This window comes from Antechinus flavipes, chromosome 5, assembly GCF_016432865.1.
Source record: "Antechinus flavipes isolate AdamAnt ecotype Samford, QLD, Australia chromosome 5, AdamAnt_v2, whole genome shotgun sequence".
NCBI lineage: Eukaryota > Metazoa > Chordata > Mammalia > Dasyuromorphia > Dasyuridae > Antechinus > Antechinus flavipes.
In genome coordinates, this window is record NC_067402.1 from 224769735 (window position 1) to 224789135 (window position 19401).

Sequence of the window (19401 nt, forward strand, 5' to 3'; positions counted from 1 at the left end):
AGGACTTTCTTCCCTTAGTTCATCCCTCAGCAAACCAGAACAGGAACCATGCAAGGAGGATGAAGGTAAGAATTTTGGTCAGTATCTGTAGTCAGTGGAAGGTAAGAAGGGCATTTAATCTAAATTTAATCTAAATAAATGGTTCCCAATACTACTCATTCCACTTCTGACCCAGAACTGGCCCTAACATCAACCCAACCCACGAGGGGGTGAGACAATCTGGGAGTCTACTATAGAGATTCAGGAATTGATAACCCCAGTAATTGGAGGGCAACATGAATAGATAAGCCCAAATTATAATAATGCAACATGTAAGCAAAGTAATTTCTGTGTTCTGGGTCATTTTACGAGGGAATCAAATCATCAGAGGCTGGGATGGAAGAGACAAAAATCTGTGAGGTGGGGTGACAGATAATTTACAAAATGGAGAACCAAAGAGGTAATTTACAAAGTAATCCAGAGTGACCTAAAGGATGTTCTGACCCATAAATTAAGCTGACTTCATTGTCTCCGATCCCAGCTGTCCAGACTATATAAGAGGAGAGTCTATTGAGGTAGACCAGCTGAGCTGTACTTCTTGTCCCACCTCTCTGTCTCCAACTGCTGCCATCTTTGCCTGGGTGCCATGAGTCGCCAGTTCAATCACTATCCCAGTGGGGACCGCATTGGCTTCAGTGGTTGCTCAGCTATCATTTCAAGTCGGCTTAGCAGCAGTTCAACCTCCTTCCGAGGTGGGGTGAAGGGAGTAGGGGCAGCAGCCTTTGGCAGCAAAAGTCTTTACAGCCTGTGTGGCAACCGTCGCATTTCCATCAGTGCCACGACAGGGGCATCCCGGACTGGGAGCTATGCCCTTGGCCATGGGGCTGGCTTTGGGGGAGGCAGGGTGAGTGGGTTTGTGGGAACAATATTCGGAAATGCTGGGCTTGGACCTGCGTGTCCTTCGGTGTGTCCTCCCGGAGGCATCCCCCAGGTGACCATCAACAAGAGCCTCCTTGCCCCGCTCAATGTGGAGTTGGACCCTGAGATTCAGAAAGTGAGGACCCAGGAACGTGAGCAGATCAAGGCACTCAACAACAAGTTTGCCTCTTTCATTGACAAGGTGGGTTGAACTAACTTCTCTGCATTGTCTTGAAAATCCTTTCTCTCTTTTTAAAGCAGAGTTTCATCTTGAGTACTACTGAGCATTTGTGGGAGAGTCAGATAGACTAGATAGATAGAAGAGCAGCTTCTATTTCTTCCCTTGAGGAGCCTTAATCTAATGAGAGACTAGAAGATTTAGAATTGGAAGGGATTCTAGACATTAGCTCAGCTTCCTCATTTTACAGATGAGGAGACTGAGATTTTAAAAACAATTTTAAAAAAGGGAAGTGACATATACATACTTTGATATAGTTAAGTAACATAGCTGGGATTTGAACCAGTCAATTAATAAACACTTACTAAGGACCTACTATGTGCCAGGTACTGGGCTAAGCATTGGGGAAATAAAGAAAAATAAAAGATAGCTCTTCAGGAACTCGCAGTCTAATGAGAGAGGCACAAATGAACTGTATAAATGATACATTGGAAATGAGCAATGGAACCTAGTGATTCTCAAACTTTTCATTTCAGGATCCCTGTCCCACAGGCAAAAAACTTTTGATTGTATGAGTTTATCTACTAATATTCATAAAATTAAAAATTTTAATATATGAAAAATTGTTTAAAGAGTTTCAGGATTTCAGGGATCCTTGGACCATACATACTTTGAGAACTGTTGCTTTAAATGATGTCCAGTGCTAATATGGCAATGTTTTACATGGTTATACATGGATAGTTTATATCTGATTGCTTACCATCTCAGGAAGCAGTGAGGGGTAGGAGGGAAGAAGAAGAGAATTTGGAAGTCAAAACTGTAAAAAAAAAAAAGTTAAAAATTATTTTAGTGTGCAATTGATGGAAAATAAAATACATTAAATAATTGGAAAAAATCAAGTTCTGTTAAAAAAAAAAGATATCCAATGTATTCCAGGGCTCACAAAGAGACACAAAAATAGAGAAAGAAGCAGCTATGCATAGCTATAGAAATCAGAACCGGAGAAGAATTTGGTATTGACATTGAAGCATCATGAGGGAATCAATCTAGTCTGGTTTCTTGGTAGTAGTGAGGAAGGAGAGGAGTATGGTGCAAGGTTTCTTTGGATTGAAAGACAAGCCTGATAAGGGAGACTAGCCTATGTGAAGTCTCTAAAATGGGAAAGAAAAATTTTGTAAAGAAAACATAAGAAAGATTTTTTTCTGTCTGGAGCCTGAATTGTGAAGTCACAAAGAAATTGTGGAATGAAATAGAAGAAGGGAGAATTAATGGAAAGGAAGAACTGCAGAGCCAGCGGAAAGACTGAGAAAATAACCCATATAATTAATCTCCTTGAAGACAGTGATTGAATTTTTATGTATTCAAAATAATATTATTTTTGATGAATAAGCATTTTTTCCCTCTCCCATCTCCTATCCTTCTCCCCACTGAGGAAAAAAAGACAAAACCATGGTAACAAACATACAAAAATTCCCACATTGCTCATATCCAACACTATTTGTCTAATTCTACATCTTCAATCCATCATCTCTGTCAGGAAGCAGATAGCATGCTTCCCCACTTACCTTCACATAGAAATCATTATATTTCATCTATTTTCTTCAGGTTTATTGCCTGATTTCTTTTGGATCAGCTTTTGCCTCCTTGATGACCTCAACAATGACCTCTAATTAGCAATGGCCATGGTTACTTGACTCTAATTTTTAGTTTTCTACCTTAGAAGGAATGAAAGAATTATAGCGTCATTATAGTATTCACAGAGCTAGAAAGTACCTCAGAAAGCAACTAACCCAAGTTTTGGGTTCTAATTGTTAAATGCATTAGGTGCGTTTTCTGGAGCAACAAAACCAGGTGTTGGAAACTAAGTGGAACCTACTGCAGCAGCTGGACCTGAGCAACTGCAAGAGGAATCTAGAACCCATTTATGAAGGCTACATCAGCAAACTTCGGAGACAGCTGGAGACACTGTCAGGAGATAGGGTGAGACTGGACTCTGAGCTTAGGAACATGCAGGATTTGGTGGAGGACTTCAAGAAGAGGTAAGAATAGCAAGTTGTACATAACTGATTTGCTGTTTCATGTATAATCATCTTTAAAATTTTATTGTTATGAAAATGCTTGTTTCATTTCATAAAAATGAATTTAAAAAACAAGAAGTAACAGGAGGCAGATATTTTATTTGTAAATAAAGAAGGCATATTTTATTAGTAAAGAAATAAAAATTTCAGCTCTTTGCCCATATTTAAAGATTTGATGCCAATATTAACCCTTTGTTGACACTCCCATCATTTCTTCCCTTCCTTTCTCTAGTCTCTCCATCTTTCAGAAAATGTGTGAATCAGAGAAACTAAAAGGGGGAGACAGAAAGAAAGAAACACAGAGAAACAGAGAATGATAGATACACAAATAGATGGAAGAAACAGAAAGACAGAGTCAGATAGAAAGAGAGGCAAAGACAGCTATAAAGACAGAGACAAAGAGAGAGACAGACACAGAGAAAGTGTATTAGTTTTGCTCAGGCTATTATTTTTCTTTTCTTTTTTTTCTTTTTGATTATTGTTCTGAGAAATGATATTGTTCATTACTAACCTGAAGCTGATGGTAGAATAGGGATAAATTTGGAACCTGAGAATTTTCTGGTTAATTGTGCATTAGAATTACTTGGGTGCCTTCCTACAATTTTTTTGAATTAAGATCAAAATTCATTCCTGGCAGAAATCTTTTTGGACAAATTCACTATTTATAGTATAATGGATAGAGAGTCGCAGTTGAAAACAAGATTGATGGGCTTACATTGTGTTTCTGACACAGGAGCTGTGTGCCTGGTCCTGGGCAAGTCACTTAATCCATACAATTCTCAAAGACCACAAGGTGTGGACCAACTTGTTTTGGCAGAGGGAGTCTTCTCACAGAAGAGTTCTCCATACCAATGAAATCAAAAGTTCTGTCCCTCCTATTCATAAGCACTTGTCTGTACTTTTAGTTCCCACCACTGGTGTGGAAAATTGTGAGGTGTTTTAATTAGGAAGTGGGCTGTTTCTCTCATTAAGCTTAACTAGTAATCAGAAGACTGGATTTTAGGATGCCCGCCCTTAGGCATAGCTTCCAAGGTCCAGAACTTTTAGGAATTGGAGACTTCTGAGATTATAGGCAATAAAAGAGAACCTCTTCCATTCAGTGTCATCTTGTACTTTCCCATTTGATCAATTTCTAAGTGCACGGCTAGCTTTTCCCCAGAAATTGGACATAGAAAGAAAGAGAGGAAGGAATTTAGGGAGAGCAGATTTTATTGTTTGTATGGTTGGTTTTGATGGGTGAATAGGGGAAATGGGGCATATACCAAAGACTTAAAATTGATTGGAAACAATATATAAAACCACCCAAAGAAAAAGAGGGCAAGCTAATCAATTCAGTGGGGAGGGGATGTGGAGGAAAGAAAGCAATTGGAGTTAAGAGTAGTTTTGAAGTGGGCATATTTTAGTAATTAATTTAGAAACTGAAGCTAAAGCTTAAATACTGTGGCCATCAAATGAGTAGACAAGATTCACTGGAAAAGACTCTGATATTGGGGAAGATGGAAGGCAAAAGGAGAAGAGGATGGCAAAGAATGAGATAGATAGACAACATCATGGAAACAACAAACATAAGCTGGGACAGATTTTGGGAAATAGTGGACAGTATAAGAACCTGGTATGTCATGGTTTATGGTGTCATGAAGAATCAGGCATGACTCATCAAATGAACAACAACCACACATAAGTTTTGCATTATGAAGTCAGGAGAGACCTGGATTTGGGTGTCACTTGTTCAATTTATTAGTTGTAATCTTGGGCAAGTCACTTTATTTGTCTGAGCCTCAGTTTCCTCATCTATAAAATGGGGATGGTAATATCTGTCTTTTATACTTCAGAGGGTTGATATTCAATTATTAAATGACATATTGTGACATAAATTTTTTAAACATTATTATGTAAATGTGATCATTATTTTGCACAAAGTTTGGAGCTTTCATTGAAGAAGACTGCCTGTGGGTCACAGAATGAACCCCAAAGTTGTTAAAGTCTAGATCCTCTTTTCCTGCCTTTCTTTATTTTCTTATGAATCTTATTTGCAATCCCTTCTCTTTGTCCCATGTAGATATGAGGTGGAGATCAATAAACGAACAGCTGCTGAGAATGAGTTTGTGGTGCTCAAGAAGGTAAGACAGTGACTGCTGGGATGTAAGAAGGGAAACAAATGAGAGTAGTCCTGGGGGGACCAAGAGGCTCATTGACCATTGGCTGCTTCACTTCAGGTACCTAATAAAATTGGGGGGTTCTGTGGGAGCTTGAGTTTGAGAGCTCTTTGCCCATGCTATTTCATTTCCTCTTCACAACAACTTTGGAAAGAAAGTGATATTATTATCCCCATTTTACAGAAGAGGAAATAGGTTAAGAAAGCATAAGTCACTTGCCAAGGGTCATATAGTTAGCGAGCAGCTGAGGAAGGCTCTGGGTCATTGATTGAAATTTTGGCCAAGCAATTCTTAAGTCCATTGTTCCCAAGTATTTTGTCTTAAGTCAACTGTAAAAGCATTTAATTATGTGTCAAACTTCATGCTAAATTCTGGTAATACAAATATAAGTAGAAAGATGATCCTTCCCTCAAAAGACTTACATTCTAATGAAGTGTGTTGGGAGTAGGTGAAAGGGTAAGACTACACATAAAAGAAAGTTGGAAAGAAGACTTTAAGTTACTAGAGGTATTGTAAGGAAAACCTGGAAGAGTCAGAAGCCCAGCTTGGAGGTGAATGAAGAGATAACTGACCTGGTCATCTTCCTTAAAATAGCAGTTCTGGGAGGAATTGGCCAATGAGAAGGAGAAGTCAATGGCATGGAGAAGACTTCCAGTGTGTGAAGTCTGAGAGTGGAGTGATCTTCCAGGGTATAGAGGTTTCTGTAGCATGGTGAAGAAAGTTCAGAGGAAGGAATGTGGTATGGAAAGGAATAAGTTCTTGACATGTTACTTAGAAGAAACCAAGATATAAATTCATTGGTTCAAAATTTAGATGTTTGACTGACCATATATACATTGGGCATGTCTGGATCTTGTACAGGTTTGTGGTCCTCTGAGCTCCTGGGACCTTTTCTCATTAAGCACAAGGAAGGTGAGATATTCTGCTGACAGAAATGAGAGATTTTAGAGGTGGACCTCTTTGCCATGTGATGTTGAAATCATGGCACCAGCAGGATTCCTCTCTTACATCCTGAGGCAGTTGAATCAGGAATAAGGGGGTGAACATGAAGGAAGAGATTATACCTCCCTGGGATTTTGTTTCCACAGGATGTAGATGCAGCCTACATGAACAAAATAGAGCTCCAAGCCAAGGTGGATGCCGTAACTGATGAGATCAAATTCCTTAAGTGCCTGTATGAAGGGGTAAGCATCCTAATCCATTCTCTCTCTCTCACACACAAGTAAAACATACAGACCAGCGGCTCCACTGATGTCATACGTCTCCTTGTCCAATATCTAGAAAGTTGGTGTTATGTGAGGTGGCTAGGAAGCAGATGCCATGATAAGGGGGTTGGAAGGAATAAGGAAGAAATTGGACTAGTAAGGATAGTTATTTATTTGCAAGGTTTTTGTTAAGAATGAAAATTCACCTCAACAACAGAAATATTAAGAATGCTCCCAGATATACTGGAGAGGGCACAGATTGTGTCTAGAAATAGACAAAAGTGAATGGCAAATGTTTTCTCACCTTTAGGGACTATTATTATTATTATAGATAAATCCAAGGGGATATATGAACAGGACATTTGGACAAAGGAGTTTTGAAAAATTAGTAGTGAAAGCGACTTTGGAAATAATTTAAGTTTAAAAAATAATTAGGAACTTATTAGGTATGTGGTTAAGATTGGGAGTACAAAGAAAATTAAAAAATAGTCTTTGTCCAATGCAGTTTTGCAGATAAGGAAACTGAGTTTTTTTAAGAAACAGTGACTCTCAATCACAATAATTAGTGGCAGAACTGAGAACAAAACTCAGGTCTTCTGACTCTTGTCCTAATCTTGGATCATTACAGTGAGATTGAGGAATATTGCTGGAGTCAGCTTGAACTGGCTCTCAAGAGCTGACTGTTAAATTTTCAGGGTGAAAACTTAGAACAAGCAAAGGCTACAAATCAGGACTTAAACGATTGCTTTGTGGATTGTCTAGACTTAAGAAAGTGGTAGCTAGCAGGATGATTTCAGAGAGATCTGGAGAGCTTAAATGAACTGATGCTAAGCAAAATGAGCAGAACCAGGAGATTATTATACACTTTAACAACAAGACTATATGATGATCAATTCTGATGGACATAGTTCTCTTCAACAATGAGATGATCCAAATCAGTTCAAATTGTTCAGTAATGAAGAGAATCAGCTACACCCAGAGAGAGATCTATGGGATATGAGTGTGGACCACAACATAGCATTTCCACTCTTTCTGCTATTGTTTGCTTGCATTTTTTGTTTTCCTTCTCAGATTTTTTTACCTTCTTTCGAGATCCGATCTTTCTTGAGTAGCAAAATAACTGTACAAATATGTATACATCTCTTGTATTTAACATACACTTTAACATATTTAATATGTATTGGACTAGCTGTCATCTAGGGGACAGGGTGGGGGGAAGAAGGGGAAAAGTTGGAACAGAAGGTTTTGCAAGGGTCAGTGTTGAAAAACTACTCTTGCATATGTTTTGTAAATAAAAGTTATGATAAAAAAAGAAAGTTGTAGAGACAATGTTAATGATGCAAACTAAATTTAAAAGTATATTGTAAATACATTCTTTTTCTAGAAAGCTGATTATTAAATATTTCCTAGCACACTTAATATTTGCATTATTCAAGACATTTGCATTAAGGGTACATAAGAGGTTATTTAGGAAATATCTTTGATAAAGATGCACTGGCTCCAGCAGACAGGTTTTATAACCCACCAGAAGAGCAGTGTCCAGTGCGAGCAACTCCACTATCTTTAGATAATCGCCAGGTGATGTGGAGAGACCCAGAAAGTGGTGAATGGAAGGGACCAGATAGGCTAACTGCTTGGGGGAGAGGATTTGCTTGCATCTCTACCTGTGGAGAAGGAATCAGATGGGTGCCAAGGAGCCGTATTCCCCTTGTCCATCGCAGAGAGACGGAGCAGGCCCTTGAAACAAAGGAGAAGACCCAAGAAATATCGGGTGGTTCTGTTGCTGATTGTGCTCACCATTGAAAGAGCATAGCTGACAAGGAGACTGTTAAAAAGACTTTTAAAATCTTCAGGAATCATTGGATTTCCTAACACAAGATGAAACTGTTTTAGTTCTTGAAAAACCAGCGAGAATCATTGGATTCCTTAAGATGAAAAATTGTTGATGAGACTTTTGCAGTACTTCAGGGCTTACAGGAACTATTGGATTCCTGGCACATGAACTAATGGACAATGGATTCCTTATGGACTATTTCTAGGACTTATGGACATGTGTAAATTTTCAGGTTGATTCATGTTGTTACATTACTACTAGACTGTGTTATATTGCTATGTGCTTATGTAAATTGTGTATAATGCCTCCCATATTGTGTTGCCTATCCATTATTTAGGAGGTTGCCCAGATCCAGTCCCATATTAGTGACACATCTGTCATCCTCTCCATGGACAATAATCGAGACCTGGACCTGGACAGCATCATTGATGAGATCAAAACCCAGTATGAAGAGACTGCCATGAGAAGCAAGACTGAGGCTGAGGCCCTTTATCAGAGCAAGGTGGGGATTATAAAGATTTTTCTCACCAATTATTTCATGTGATCCTTAGACCAACCTTCTGAGACAAGTATTATTCCCATTTCATAAATGAGGAAATAGAGGATCAGAATGATTAGAAGACTTGCCTGAAGCAAGTTGAAGCTAGGACTCAGAGCCAGACCCAGATCTTGTTCTTTCCACTCCACTATGATGTTGGGGTGGGCTATTGCTACTTAACCCGATTCTCCTGTTAGATGATGTTTCTCTTACAGACATGGAGGACTCAGATGGAATTTGTAGTACTGGACTTGTAGCACTGGGGTGAAGTACTCTACCTCTATTTAATTCACCAAGCTTGGCAAGACTCCACATAGTCAGGCCCTTTACATTGCCTTCTCTCATATTTTTTATTCACTTTGGGTTTACTTTCCAAATTCCTGGGGAGAGAGAGCAAACTCAAATTCCATCAAAGTTCTCCTAAGGTATTTTTCCTTCTTGGAAGTAAATAGTGCAAACTTAAGTAAATACTTCCTGACTGTGATTGTGAATGCTGGCTGAAGACATTTCTATTCCCTGGAAGCCTTGGAGAATCAGAGGTCCCCCTCAGAGCAGAACAAGGATTTTCTTGCTTGGGATCAGATTCATGTATCCATTCAACAGATATGTATTGATGGATAAAGAAGTAATACTTTGAAGTCTTTTCTACTTCGACAATATGAGTATCCATTCTAGATATGAATATGGACCAAAGAAAATTGGTTGATTTAGGTCAATTAAACATCCCTGTTGTTTTTTTTTTTTAAAAAGGTCATTATTATCCATTGGTTTTCTTGATGATTTTCTGATTTTCTAATTGTTTTTGTTATTTTGATCAGGAAGGGAGAATAGTTGAGTTGTGGGAAGAAAGATAGTAGTCAACTAATCAAAGGGGCAGTGATCTTTCTCCCACTGTGATGGTGGCTTTAGGTAGTATATAAAAACATGCAGGGCACCAAGACTGGTATTCTTCAGCTGACTCAAAATTGATAATAGAATTGAGGATGTTGAAAGGAGGGAAAAGAAGAGAACCAGATGAGATTTTTTTTTTATGGCAGAGGAGTGTAGGTCTGAAGGATTCTGATTATGTGAGCATCTTTTCCTGTGTACCTGTGAATGAAACAGGTTTGTGTTTCCCTATGTTGTGTTTATCTTTATGTAAAGCCTTGGACATTAGACTGGATTGTAAGCTAACTGAGTTCTTTGATATAGAGAACACCAAAGAGCTGAGAAATGATGACTCTTTGTCAAAGTCAGTAAGATCCATGCTTGGGACAGTACTCCATGGCCCTTCCTCATTCTTTTGGACATATCTGGTCATGTGCTTTTAAAATTACTGTCCTTGAGACCCTGACACTATGTTTGTATCAATATTGTATGAGTTCATGAGACAGAATCATCTGCTTATTCAGTTTATACCCTGTGAATAAATTTTTCCTGTTCCTTGCCCTTGCTGCTTATCCTCAGATCCAGGAACTACAAGTCACAGCTGGACGGCATGGTGATGACCTTAAACTTACCAAGGCTGAGATCTCAGAACTTAATCGACTGATCCAGAGACTTCGTTCAGAGATTGGGAGCGTGAAGAAACAGGTGAAAAAAATATGATTTATTGTCATAAATCAACCAGTGAGTATTTGCTGAATATTTATTATGTGCTCAGCATAACCCAAGATCTTGTAAAGACTAGATAGCCCTCTGCCTTCAAGAAATTTGCAGTCCAGTTGGAGAGACTAGCTTATTTGATGACTAATTTAAGACAGTATATAATTAACTGCTAAACCATATGACATGATAAATGTTGTAGGAGTCTGGGGAGAAGGGAGATCAAAGGTTCTCATAGAATTTCATGACAAATTGAGCCTTAAACGATTGAAGGGTTTTCCAGACAAGTGGAACAATATGAGTAGCAGAAACATGGGGAAGGTAAGGAGATGAATTTGAATAGTCAAATGATATGTGTTGGAGAATACCAAAACATAAAATTAAATTGGTAGGTAATAGAGGGAGTTGGACTAGATGGTTTCAGGGGTTCTTTCCAGATTTTCATGTATGATCTTATGGCATAAGCTGTCATGGGGTCACCCTACACTTTGCTGTCTGGTGATCAGCTACAGTACTTGCATATCTTCATGAATTTGGAGGTTTGGTTTTACTACTCCACTTGGATGCTTGCTTCTCTCTTATCTGGAAATAGAGGCCACACAATAGGTTTGTACAAATAGATATCTGATAAGGGCTCTTTCAATCCCTTATCCTTTGCCCCATTCCACCTAAGCTCTCAGTTCTTTTTCCCTCCCAACTCCTACCTCAATTGAACTATCTCCTCTTTCAACCTCTGAAGAGTGATTAGGGCCAAAATAGTCAAGGAAAAAAGGTTGGGACAAATGGCTAACACTTACATGGAAAATGAAGAGCTGACTGTTTTTTTTTTCAAGATCCAAATACAAGAAATGCACAAGCCCTTGAAGCAACCATGAACTAGATTATAATATTTAATTGATGAAATGATAGGTTTGCATGATGGGGCAAAGATATCAAATAGAAATTGACTTTTTTGTCATCAAAATGACATTTTTACTATTCAGGACAAACGAGAAGATCATTTGCCATGTTTCTGTGGCATCCTCAGCCTTATGTTCTTCTGAGTCCATTTATATAAATTTAAGTTAAAAGAAACCTAGAATGAAATCAAGGGATATTGAGTATGAAGATCTCAAAATATTTAATATTGGTCCTTATAGTATTTAAATAAATGAGAATATGAATTGGAATTCAATTAAATTCAACTAGCATTTATTAAGTGCTTATCATGAACATACTATGCTGATACAAAAATAGAGGAGGGAGAAGGCTAAGCAATATTTAAATATTATACACACACACACACACACACACACACACACACACATATATATTGAACAATTCCTCTGGGAAGAGTACAGATATAATGCGAAGGGTATTTTATTAGCAATGAGTTACCTTGCTTTGACTGTCCTGCCCATGGAAGCTGGGCTCCTCCTGGCTCATACTTGGTTTATTGCATAGGATAAATTTGGTACTGAAGTAAGTAGGTGTGAGGGAGTGGGAAGTGATGCTCAGGGAAGGGAGTTTCAACCCAGATTTCCTATGACTCAGAAACACAGGGATTATGAGTGGAGTCATGGAACAGAAGACAGTCAAGTTCTTCATATAGCAATAATAATGTTAATGTCATTAACAATTCCCTCACAAATGTTGGAAGGATGGGGATTGAGGGTGGCAGGAAAAGGGATAATATTACACAGTTGTAGGGCATGTGTCCATTCCCTGGTCCTGAGATAAAGCAAGATGTGATGGCATCCTCAGGCCTGGAATTAGAGGGATGAAGAAGGTATGAAGTTCTAGGGTTCACTTTGTCTTAAGTAGATTCTTTTTCCCACGGTGGGGGAATCTAAAAGCTCAGATGTGCATGATATGGGAAAATTTCTTCACTTTCTTAGAAATCAGTTTCCTCATTGATAAAATGAGACTTCTGGATCAGATAACTTCTAAGGTGTCTTTCAATTCTAAAGCTACTCTCTTGTAACATCAAAACTTTGTAGGAGACAATGATTTAGAACTTAAGCCCTTTGCCCCACAGTGCGCCAATCTGGAAACAGCTATCGCGGATGCTGAGCAGCGGGGTGACTGTTCTCTGAAGGACGCCAGAGCCAAGCTGGATGAGTTGGAGAGCGCCTTACACTGCTCCAAGGAGGAGCTGGCCCGCCTATTGCGGGACTATCAAGAGCTGATGAGCGTCAAGCTGGCTTTGGACATGGAGATCGCTACCTACAGGAAGTTACTGGAGGGGGAGGAGTGCAGGTGAGGAGTGCGGGAGAGCAATGTGGCTTTTGTACAAGCTAGCAATGGGTCAGGTTCTACATCAGGACAATAAAACAGGTATTTATAAACAAATCGGCAGACGTTTTAAAGTATCTATTTGCTGGGTACTGGACTAGGGGCTGGGTATCCAAATACAAAAGCAAAATGCTAAGAAATTTGACATTCTCCTTGGGGAGGGGAAGAACTAGTAGCTGGAGATCAGGAAGGACTTCATGCAGGAAGTCATATTCAAGCTGAGCTTGGGAGAAAAATTAGGCATTCTAAGAGGCAGAGGGGAAGAAGGAGGACATTCTAGGCATAAGGGACAGCCTAGATAAAGGCTTGGAGAAAGCCTTATGTGATAAACAGTGAGGAAGCTATACTACCAATGAAGGAAAATATATAATTAGTCTGGGAAGACAGATTGCAGCATCTATTAAATGCCAATCAATTAACCAATAAACATTTAACAGAATAAAAAAGAGGCAACAAAATAGTTCAAGGAGCTTATATTCTGTCAGGGAAAATATATACACAGATAAATAAATGTGAAATATATAAAAATGAAATACAAAGTAATTTGGGATCAGGAATGACCTTGTATAGAAAGTGGCAATGAAACTGAGCCTTGAATGGAGCTTAAAGTGAGAATGAGTTTAGGCACTGAATATTATAGATGGAAAGCTCTTTAGGGCTCATGTAGTGCAATTTTCTCATTTTCCAGAAAGAGAAACTGAGACAGCCAAATAACTTGAGAAAGTGGCAAAGAGCCAATCCTAGAGCTCCAGTCTCCTGACTCCAAATTTAGAGTTCTACTTTACTACACCACACTACTGAGAATGGTGAAGGGGGATAGGGTGAGGTGGAAATTTTCATAGTTTTAGAGTTGGAAGGAAACCTTAGAAATCATCAATCAAACTGTTCTCATTTTACAGATAGAGAGACAGAAACTGAGAGAACCTAGTTGACTACAACAGTCTACCCAATTAGAACTGAGCAGTAGAATTGTGCATCTGAATTCAGTCCACTTTTCTTTTCCATTGTCCCAAACTGATCCCTGATGCCCCTCTATGCTCCATTATGGAGGATATTGTGACAGAGGAAATGTCAACTGAGGATTTAAACTGAACTGGGAATAGTTTATAGAAACTGTCTTAACATTCCTTCCCAGCAATTGGATAATTAAGAATAAAATACAATGGGCTAGGTAGAATAACTGCCACAGTCACTTTATTGATTGTGTTTTACCCTCTGCAGAATGTCTGGTGAATATCCCAATTCTGTGAGCATCTGTAAGTATATCCATACCTTGGCCCTTTTCTTGGTAACTTTCCTTTATATAGGATGGGGACCAGTCATTTCTGGGGCAAGTCAGGGGAACAGAATAACTGGAGAAGAGAGACAGGCAAAAGTACAAAAGCAATGGAGACCACTTTTGGGTTTGGGTAGTGATCAAGGGAAAACAGTGGAAGAGAGAATGTTAAAACATTAGAATGGCAGAACTTCAGACTTGTAAAGGACCTCAGAGAGATATAGTTCAATCCCTACCCAAAGAAAAATTCCTTTTACAGCCTCAAATGGACTACATATTATCAGAGCTGGAAGGGATCTTTAGAAAAAGGCTATTGAACCTTCTGGTTTTGTGGAGTAGGACACCTGGGACCAGAGAAATGGCATAGTTTCTAATGTCAGTGAATGGCAGAGCCAGACTCACACACAGTTCAAGACTTTTCCACTATATTATTTTCCTTCTTCTCTTCCTCTTTCCCTCCTTCTCTTCCTTTTCCCCTCCCTTCCCTTCATCCTTCCATCCCTTCTTTCCTCCCTCCCTCCCTCCCTTCTTCTTTCCCTCCTTCCTTCCTTCCTTCTTTCCTCCCTCTCTTCTTCCTTTCTTTCTTGCATGTTCTTTATTCTTAGTTTTTCTAAACTTTAAAAAACATACAAGTATTTTCTTATGCTTATTTGGACAGACTTATACATGAAACTGAATCTCTTCTATACAGTTTGTGTTTCTTTTCAAGCATAACATTTTTTTTCATATTTAAAGCTGTCCTATTTGTGATTTCTTCTAGCTCTTGTCTGTTCTTTTCTGGCCTTTTAAAAACATTTTAATTGTCCTTTCTTTATCTTCTTTTAAAAATAAACAAAACTGTTCAGGGTCTCCTTTTCTTTTCTCTTTCCACTTTATCATTACCTGAGGAAAAAACCAAAACAGAACACTTTTATATAAACTATGCATAGTCCAGCAAATCAAATGCCCATGTTTGGAAATCTCTATCATATTCTGCATCTTGAGTCCATCACTTGTGGGTGAAATGGGTAGTGAGTCCTCACCCTCTCTTCTTTGAAATCATAATGGATCATTTCATCAATCAAAGATCTTTACAACATTATTACTGCTGTATGTGTTGTTCTCCCAGTTCTGTTTTCTTTGTTCTGTATCAGTTTAATATGTGTATGATTTCATAGCGGTCATCAGCAGCACCAACACTGGACCAGGAGGCACGGGCTTCAGTGTGGGCTTTGGAACCTCGAGCACTTACAGCTATAAGCCAGGAACTACTGACATCAAAACCAAGGGCAGCTGTGGAAGTGACTACAAAGAGCCGATGACCAAGGGTGGCAGCTCTCCAGCCAAAAAGGGCTCCAGATAAGGGCTGAGCAGTCTAGTGTCCTAGTTCAGAATATGTGCAAGGAATCTTTGGGCCCCTGCTGCTACCCAGCAACCCCCTGTTGGGCTCCCAGGTCAGGAAGTTCTCTTTGCTCTCAAAAGGCCTGATTGGTTCCCTCTCTTGACATTCTCTGTATCTTCCGGGAGGGGGATCCAGCCCAGCCTAGATGTGGACTCTGATTACTACTGCTCCTCTGTGGGCCATCTTCACAGGGCCACAGACTCAAGAATGGCTGGCATCTCTATGTAACTTTAATGCTTGCAAAGTGCTTTATAGACATTTTTTGTCTTTAGCCTCACAACAGTACTATGGAATATTATAGATACTCTCATCTAAATGAAGAAACTGAGGCTCAGAGAAGTAATTTACTCCTCCTGTGAAGTAGGTGATATTATCCCTCCCTCCAGCCCCATTTTACAGATGAGGAAACTACTATCTAGGATGGTTAAATGACTTGCTCCCCCAGGATTATGCAACTAGTATTTTTACTCAGGTCATCTTGACTCCAATCCAGCAGTCTATTTACTATGCCCCACCTAACTGCCTACACATTATGGTCATACAACTAAATGGCAAGGGCACGCCCCAAACCAGGGTTAGTATCCCATTCATTCTACTTTGCTGCCTCTCAAAGTACAAAGGATTTACATGTTCTGGATGCTGCTCAGCCCCTCCAGCCATCATATCTCCCGATACCTCAGCCCCCAGCCCCAATCCCTATATACATAGAATTGCCAGCTTTAGATTGCCAAAGAGAACTCTTGCCATGGGCTGTCCATATGCTTGTCCTGATGCTGTGTCTGTTGTCTAACTATGGTTGATCATTGTCAGTTTTCTGCTGCCTCCCAAATAAATGTTATATGCTATTTTGTTGTTTGAAATGATATCTGTTGCTCTAAATACCCCAAGGAAAGAATTTCCCGGTGGGCACCATGTGAAGTGCTCCAAGAATAATCTGGTATTTGCCTTCCTGGGTCCCTACGATCTGCTTCTGGATGGGACACTGCTGTCATCTCTCTTGATTTCTGTTGAGATCAAGACTTGAGATTTCTGTGATATGGAATGCCCCTCCACAGTACAGCTTATTGTCCCTGTCTGTGAGTTTTGACAATCAAAAATTTTATCACCTCATGGAAATCCCGTGGCAGATGCTTTCCTTACTTAGGTAGGGTGATGCTTGGAAAACACACACACACACACACACACACACACACACACACACACACAAACACACACACATACACTATATTCAAAATTTTTTCAGGTTCCCAAGACAACCTCCCATATAGAATTCTCTGTAGACTAGTATTATCTGATTAGGAATTGAGAGGGGTCTAACGCAGAGAGATTATAGTTCTACTCTTTCTCCTAACCACCATTATCCTATAAGAGTCGGGATGAAATAGGCAGTCCATTATGGATCCTTGTATTCAAAACTTGGTAAGATTGTGTTCCCTCTATGATAGCCAGTCTCTATTTCCCCATAAATGATGGAAAGTTCACCATAGTTTCATGTGGTAGTTTTGGTGACCCCTTTCCATTTATTTCTCTCAAACATTCTCGTCTTACTATTCTTATGTGACCAAATGGACCTTGGTAGGTTGGACCAAAACTGCCTCTTGAAGCCTTTCTGAGACCCTTCATCTATTACCTGTTTTTATCCTTTAGGGTTCTAAATCCCACTTGGCTGCTCTCCTTGCCTCTGACCTTCTAAGACCATAGACTTCTCACACATAGGCTTAGAGATCATTTAATCTCACCTCTTCATTTTAAAAATGAGGACTCTGAGATTCAGAGAGGAAATTTATTTGTGTAAAATACAGGAAGTAGCAAGGATCAGAAATGAACTCATGCTGTTTGACCAGATTCAGTGATTTTTCCACTGTGCCATGGGGACCTTTCAGGTCAGTAGTGGTTGTAGAGAAGTAAAACTATAGCCACTCTTTCCTGGTTCCCTTTTCATTACTAAAAAGCCTTTCTGCTTTTCTCCTCTGTACTAGGCAGCATCTCTGAGCTGCTGGGTGCTAGTCTTCCCTTTTTATTACTGCTACCAGTCCTTGACTCAGATTGGCTGTTCCCTCTGTGCACCAGGATAGAAAATGCATTTTCCCAAAAGACTTTCCTAAGAATTAAGGGAAATGAGACAATTAAAAAACAAATCGATTAAACACTCAATGATATATATATATAAAGAATGCAGGTCATACCTTAATATATTCCTAAAATGGCTTAAAAGCATTTGCCTAGAATTCTGGATTAACTGTCTGGTGTGGAAAATTTTCCAATAATTATAGTTCTTTCAGTGGAAAGGCTGTGAGCCCTCTGTTACCAGAAAGATTCAGGCACAGGGCAGATAAATCTATTCCATTTACAAAGCACTTGCAGGTTTGCAAAGCACTTCCTATGTGATTTTTTCACTTGATTCTTACAAACTTGAAGTAGGGAATATTATTATTCCCATTTCACAGATGAGGAAACTGCAGTTGAGGGAGGTTAAATGATATGCTTCCCTAGGATTGCTGAGGCAGTATTTATACACAGATCATTCTGAACACAAATACAGCATAGCATTCTATATCAACTATGTCATCCAACTGCCTATGTGGTGCAAACTCATGCATACATATACACAATACCTGGCACAAATATTCATTTAATAATAATGCTGTTAGCTCAGACATGTATAAATAATAGTAGATCAATACAAAATAAATTAGAAAGAACAGATAGTGTAGAGTCAGAGGCCTTCTATTTAACATGCTTAATGCTTGTAGGGATGTAGTAGAAGGAAATTCCTACATTGGTTAGGAGTTTACAGTAGGTGACACCCCAATTCCCATCTAACCCTGGGATTCTTGCAGTGTGCTATATAAAAGTCTTAGAATCAGAAGACTGCCTAATTACTGACTCTAGGCAAGTCACTTAAATTTTCTCATCTCCAAAATAGGAATAATGTTTCAATGTTTTTTTAAAGCACTTACTGTGAATAATACAGTGGGTGAGATGCAGGGAAATGTAAAGATCAAATCCTTGCCTCCTTTACAGGGCTGTTGGGAAGGAAACACCTCAGTGTCGCGATTGTGGAATATGTGCTGCTATTATATAAACACAAGTCAGTATTTTTAATCTCTCTTTTCGGCTCTTTACTGGGCTAACATTGCCCTCTATGATCTTTCCCAGGTATTGCAATTAGGCCTGGGTGCCTAGTAAGCAAATCTAGGGATAGTTAAGTAAGGGAGGCAGAAACTTGAGACTCCTGCCCAAACCTGCTGAACGTCTGGGATGTCTTGGCGAAAGAGTCTGTGCTCGTCACTGGCCTGCCAGCTGTATTGGGCATTGAGCAAGTATTTTCTCAGGCCTTCCCTGGCCTTTTCTTCATCCCTGGGCCACTCTGGACCCTGTTTTGATCCTCCATTACCTGTTTTTATCCTTTAGGGTTCTAAATCCCACTTGGCTGCTCTCCTTGCCTCTGACCTTCCAAGACTATAGACTTCTCACACATAGACTTAAAGATCATTTAATCTCACCTCTTTATTTTTAAAATGAGGACTCTGAGATTCAGAGAGGAAATTTGATTTGTGTAAAATACAGGAAGTAGCAAGGACCAGAACTGAACCCACGCTGTTTGACCAGATTCAGTGATTTTTCCACTGTGCCATGGGGACCTTACAGGTCAGTAGTGGTTGTAGAGAAGAAGTAAAACTATAGCCACTCTTTCCTGGTTCCCTTTTCATTACTAAGAAAAGAAGCCCTGGTTTATGGGAAGGAATTATAATGGAAAGCTGAGAATTTTGAGGCAATTAAGGCTCTTCTGAGAGAAGAGCTGAATCAGGAACATTCATTGAGCACTTGCTCTGTACAAAAATTCTCCTGAACCTTCTGGGGGATGGAATGAGGGATTCCAAGGGAAAAATCTCATTTCCCACCCTGCCCTGACAACTCCCAGGCTGGTAGGAAAGACAAAGCTCACAGGACCCACACCCAGAATCCCTCATCAAAATTAATAAGTACTGAGATTGTA

General features: G+C 39.4%; 1 protein-coding gene across 2 annotated transcripts; it reads left to right on the forward strand.

Moving 5' to 3' along the window:
• Window positions 1-625: 625 nt before the first annotated feature.
• Window positions 626-16246, forward strand: KRT72 (keratin 72). 2 transcript variants are annotated; one of them, XM_051963686.1, is made up of 9 exons: window positions 626-1099; window positions 2900-3114; window positions 5213-5273; window positions 6398-6493; window positions 8686-8850; window positions 10333-10458; window positions 12488-12708; window positions 13966-14000; window positions 15178-16246. In XM_051963686.1, the coding sequence occupies exons 1-9, from the start codon at window positions 626-628 to the stop codon at window positions 15360-15362; spliced, it is 1578 nt and encodes a 525-aa protein (XP_051819646.1). In that variant the 3' UTR covers window positions 15363-16246. The 2 variants fall into 2 exon arrangements, with proteins under 2 accessions (XP_051819646.1, XP_051819647.1); XM_051963687.1 differs by lacking the exon at window positions 10333-10458.
• Window positions 16247-19401: the final 3155 nt, after the last annotated feature.